The 5,664-nt window shown below is 48.7% G+C and overlaps 1 protein-coding gene across 1 annotated transcript in view; it reads left to right on the top strand.

Annotated features, from left to right (window-relative positions):
• The window catches only part of Slit3 (slit guidance ligand 3), a 582,461-nt gene that overhangs the window by 382,576 nt on the left and 194,221 nt on the right, over nucleotides 1-5,664 (top strand). The window contains exon 5 of the mRNA XM_021213834.2: nucleotides 4,087-4,158. Coding sequence (XP_021069493.1) covers nucleotides 4,087-4,158 — 72 coding nt within the window. The remainder of the gene's footprint in view (nucleotides 1-4,086; nucleotides 4,159-5,664) is intronic.

The following is a 5,664-nucleotide window of genomic DNA, read 5'->3' on the forward strand; positions in this document are numbered from 1 at the left end:
CAACCCCATCCCCACCCCCATCCCCATCCCCATCCCCAACCCCACACATAAACTGCCGTTTAACACAGACAAGTTAGAATGGATGTACCCAAAACACATGTACCCACAGGAGCGTTTTCATTCTGCTGGGGTAGGGGTGGGAGCGAGGACTGTCATTCACTGTTGTCCTGAGAACACAGCATGCCTGACATTGCAGGGAGAGCATAGGAAGCATTTCAGAAACTCCTCTGGAACTAGACAACCTTTCAATCCATTTATCAAAGTGTCCGAGGTTCCTGTTTCAAGGTAGATGAAACAATAATAAATTTGCCAAGAAAGTTAATCTGTGTCCAAAGCATTTTAGTAAATTAAAAAGGTGGGGGAGGGCGGCTGGATGTGGGCCATGTCCCTTCTTGCCAACTCCTTCCTATTTGACTTAGCGTCTCCTTAATAAGTCCTCTTTGGTCCTGTGTTTTGGGATGGAATAATCAGATGGTTCATCATTTTCCGGAAGCTGGAAAATGCACTTTAGCTAATGCACTTCTCCTTAGCTTTCAGAGACCTAATTATTTAAAAAGGCATCCTGATCCTAGCCCACTTCCCAACCAAGAATGCCTTCCCGACCACCATCTTTCTTCCTGGCACCCCCTGCCCCCCCCCCAGAAAAAAAAAAAAAGGACACTTTGCATAGTTCAACCTTTCTTTAACTTGTGGCTCCCTTCTGTTTAAGTTCCTAAAATCCAAACAAGCGATTGACCAGAACTAGGCTCTCGGGCATCATGGATAGAATTTGTTATTTTTATTTAATTGTCAGCCAGAATGGTTGCTCTTGTCTGTGGAAAGACCTAACAATAGCTCCATGCTCAGACAGCACTATTAGGGAGCCTCACAAAGGCCCTGAGATAATTGTAAAGGGATGGTTGGGGTGGGGGAGGACGAAGCAACCAGCCCTGACCCCTCCTCCACGCCCCATCAGTAACACCATTAAATCTGTCAGTTTGTCAGCCCACTGGAGGTATTTATGAAATCAATATACAATCCCGTAGATGCATGGCTGTGGTATTGTTAGCTAGAGAAGAGAGGCGCAATGGAAAATAAAATTAATAAAATGTACAAGCAGATTGTCGGGGGCGGGGGGGGGAACCGATAAATTCCCTACCATCTAGTGTTTTACTGAATTGGGATGGGTTGGGGGAGGGGCTGCAGTGACAACTACCCAGGATAGAAAGCTGAGCCTTGTACTGGGGGGGTTCTTTAAAGTAGAAACAAGGCTGAGTACATTTAGGAAGGACGTGGTAGCCCGAAAAACCAAAGCAACTGTTTAACCCACACATGGTTTCACCTATAGGCTGCCTGTGAGACCTACCTTCCTTCACCAGACTGTCTCTTTCTGTCTAAGGTCCATGAACCTATCTTCATTCCCCCCCCCCATACACACACACTGTAAGGCACAACTTCTGTGTCACTACTATATTTGCTACTGTGCGTTCTCAGTAAGTTTCGGTATGAATCCTGTTCAAAATGGACTACTGCCCTTTCAGAAAAAAATGCCTCCTCCTTCCAGCTTCCAGCCGTGGTTAAAGCTGTCAGTTCTAAGCCTGTTTGATTTCCCCTGATTCCCCCCCCCCCCGCATTGACCATTTATCAGATGTGGCCAGGTCCCATCTCCCTAGCAGCCAGAGAAAGCAGCAAAGATCTTAGCAAAGGCTAAGAAGGTACTGGACAGATGCTTGTGGTCTGGAGTCCAGCTTCAACAGGAAAGACTGGGCCCATTGTGGCTGCAGGAGCCTCCAGTGACGCCCAGATGCCTGGTGGAAATTGCATTAGTCGGATGACAGGACCTGGGCCCCCTCTGTGGAGACTGATGGAGAATAGCAGAGTAGCCTGGGTGACACTGCTTGACCTCTGCTGTCATCGTGGGCTTTTGTTCAGTGCCCCGACTCCAGGCTGGAGCCCTGCTCATTGAATCAGGCCTGGCTGGGGGAGCCAGCAACAGAGCTCATTATGCACCAGAATTTACTTACATCCGTTGTAGAAAGGGGAAGCTGGATTTGAGATGGGGGAGCACTCTGCTAGGAAGCCCCAGAAGTGTCTAGGACTCATGGATGCTCCCTATCCCAATAGTAAGTGTTAGTTTGGAGCCTAAAAGTAGCCTGAGGCTAGCCCAACTGTCCTGAGGTTCAACCAGCTGCTTAGAGCATGTGTTCACTTATCAAAGAGTGACAAATGAGAGAGAGAGAAGAAAGAAAAAAAGGATGATGTCTCTCTTCTACTTTCTGGTTCCCCCTCCTATTTTGCAAAGTGTCCCTGTAGACCGCCAGCATTTCAGTGGAGCATGGCTGCTTGCCCTCTTCTTCCATGTATGTTTGAAGTTCTCTGTAGCTTTAGAGGAGGCTCCCTCATCTATCCGTAGGAGAACTCAAGGATGGGTTAATCAGTGACCAGCAAGTTCTCACTGTAAGGCCTTGTGCCAGAGGAATGCCCGGGAAGTACCCCAAGGATGTAGAAAGGGAAATGTGTCCCTCGGTTTCTGTTTAAAAAGGATTCTTCTTACATGTTGTGTGTGTACACACAGGTGTATGCATGTGCACGCACATGCCGTGGCACATATGTGAAGATCAGAGGACAACTTGTAGGAATCTGTTTACTTCTTCCACTATGTGGAAGAAGTAATTTCCAGAGATGAAATTAAATTCAGGTTGTCCGGTCTGGTCAGCAAGCTCCTTACCTGATGGCCTGCCTACCCAGCCCATCTATTGCTGGTGCTTCCTTCCTTAGCTGACAGAAGTTGAGCCCCTAAACAATACTAACACCCACTAAACAATCCACAGCCGTACAAGGAACCATGCAGCTAGATATGGTGCGGCCATTTAACATGTGTTTGGTAAAGACATGGATGGATGTTCTCAATATAGCTTGTGAAAAACGTGGTTTAGAGTGGGCTGTATGTTAAGAGGTTATGTTGTTGAAATTCATATACACTGGGTAGAATTGTTAGCAGTGGTTATGTCTATAGTTGGACGTTCTCCCTTCATTATTTGAGGGGGTTTTCTTTTCAAAATACCAGGTGTGTGTATTTGTGTATATGAGCATGTGTATATATACCCCTGTGATATCTGGAGAAAACAGAGAAGGCTGGCTACCGGGCAACCTCATCTTCACACGTGTATCCACTTCCCGCAATCCTTTTTGAAGATGTTCCTGCAGTGTGTGGCTGTACAGAAATAGCCCTGCTGCTTGCTTGCAGCATTTGGCAGAGCTGCCTCATGTGCCTGGGGCCCTGGTGGGTCTTTATGGATTGATTCCTTACTGAGATTCAAGCAGGCTTGAGGTATGAATGAAAACAAAGGCATGTGTTTGGTCTAGCAACGATAAAAAGGAAACCAGAGAACAAACCAAACCAAAACGCTCTGCACAGTTCCTAGAGGAGGCGACCGGAACTCTAGAGGGTATTTAAACCCTTGGAGAAGATTTGGGTCGGGGCCAGCCACACAAGGTCCCCCTAATACCCACTGTGTTGACATCCCTCCAAGCAGAATGAAGGGTGGGACCCCCCAGTTATGAACGGGGTGGGGTGTGTGGAAATGCATAAGAGGTCCTCTGTCCCTATCAGAAAACCCAGTGACCAGGCTCAGTTCCAACCCCAAATGTCGAGAGCAGAGAGAACTTGAGCAGCATCAAGGGCCTGCCCAAGAAATGGGAGGTTAGTTTAGGATGGATGTCTTGAGAGGAGGGGAGTAAGAATCTGGTCTGGGAGGTGCCAAAACTGAATGGGGTGCAGTGTGTGTAACAAATAATGTGTGAAGTCCTGGCTCCTGGCCTGGAGGTGTGAGACCACCCACAGTGCCTGCCCTGAAGCAAGCTGCTCCGGCCCCCACCCCCACCCCCATCCCCACCCCCACCCCAGCACCTGATAACCATTTCTGCAGAAATCCTCACTTGCAGAACAATGTGCAGGCTTGTAACAGCCAGGGGCCTGAGACTGAACAGCCCCCCAAGCCCTTCTGGTGGGCTTCTCAGGCTGCCTCCAAGGGTTTTGTTATCATAATGAGATGCAGAGAATGTGCTCTGGGCTCTAACTGCTTTGCCTCTTCTCTTCTTGTTTAGAGATCTGAGCGAAAACCAGATCCAGGGCATCCCGAGGAAGGCGTTCAGAGGCGTCACAGGCGTGAAGAACCTGTAAGTGCTGGGTTTGTCGTTTTGGCACAGACTGAACTCACTTGGGCTGTCCGTTCAGGATGGGAGTGAGAGACAGGAGGGCACTCCTGGTAGTTTGGAAGAGGGAGAGCTTCACAAAACCCTGTTCTTCCTAGCTGAAGGCCTGGCCGTACGCAGACTGCATGGCTGTGGTGCCAGCTAGCTTCTCCAAGGGTCTTGTGTAGCACGGGAGTGGTAATCTGGTACAGGTATTCTATGCAACTGGTAAAATGAAAGGGAGGGAGATTGGGAAAAAAGAAAAGTCTCATTCATATTGTTTCATGAAGTCAAGCCCTAAAGTCGGTGCTTGTGGTGTGACAGTGATGACGGTGACGGTGATGACCTCATTGTTATAAACGGGCTGGTCACCAGCCCCTTATGAAACAGCGTTAGAACTCGTGGACACTTGCCCAAGTTCATTCCTACTGCACTTGACTTTCATGTGTTTGCTCTTCACATTTTATTTTAAAACCATTACGGATTGGCAGGGAATGTCAAGAAATAGATAAGCCCCTGTACCAGTTCCCCAGTAGTAACATTGTAAGTAACCCCAGTCCCATAGACCTGGGGCTTCAGACTTCAATTTCCTTTGCACACACTGGTTGCTACAGTAAGTGGGAATGGCTCTGCAGTTATAACATGGGCACATCCACACACTGTCACCGCAGTCCAGAGGCAGACTTGACCCAACACTCCATATCTGAACTGGCCTAATCACTGTAATTCTTTTCCTCTGAGAACTCCACCGTTCCAGGGCCTCGTCTTTAGAAGGTGTGTGTTTACTGAATCTCTACCCACATAGCCATACCACAGTGTCAGAGCATGTTTTGGAGAAGGGCACAGAAATACCATCTGTTTTGGCTGAGAGCGGCTCTGCCCACCAGCCTCCCTCATTAGCTCAAATTCAATTGAAGCAGTCTTATATGAGACTAAAAGGAAAAGAAACTAAATAAAACAAAACAAACAAAAGAAAACAAAACAAAAATGTACAACTGTCACTTCCCCCTATAACAAATGAGAGGGAGGGGTGTGTTTACTGGTGATGACTTCCAGATGCAGGCCATCTGCCTCTCCCACCTCCTACAGGGGGTGGAGGGGGCAGCTGGAGGCTGGTGCCTTGTGAAACCTTTGGTATTTAACAAGCAAAGCTCACAGAGGGTATAGGCATCTTTGAAAGGTGAGGGACTGGGATGTAGAGATGACTTTGCAAGGCCTCTGGGACTAGGGTAGGCTGCTTGCGCCTTCTCTGGGAACAGGAACGGGTGGGGTAGCACAGGTGTAGCTGGTGTGAATGAATGCCTCTGTAGACCCGTGTAGGCCTTCAATAAGGCAGAGCTTTGGGGCTGGAGGCACCAGCAAGTAGCAGGGCACACGAGCAAAACCCTGCTTCTCAGGGCACACGGGCAAAACCCCGCTTCTCGGGGCACACGGGCAAAACCCCGCTTCTCGGGGCACACGGGCAAAACCCCGCTTCTCGGGGCACACGGG

The sequence above is a fragment of the Mus pahari genome, chromosome 14 (assembly GCF_900095145.1).
Source record: "Mus pahari chromosome 14, PAHARI_EIJ_v1.1, whole genome shotgun sequence".
Classification (NCBI taxonomy): Eukaryota; Metazoa; Chordata; class Mammalia; order Rodentia; family Muridae; genus Mus; species Mus pahari.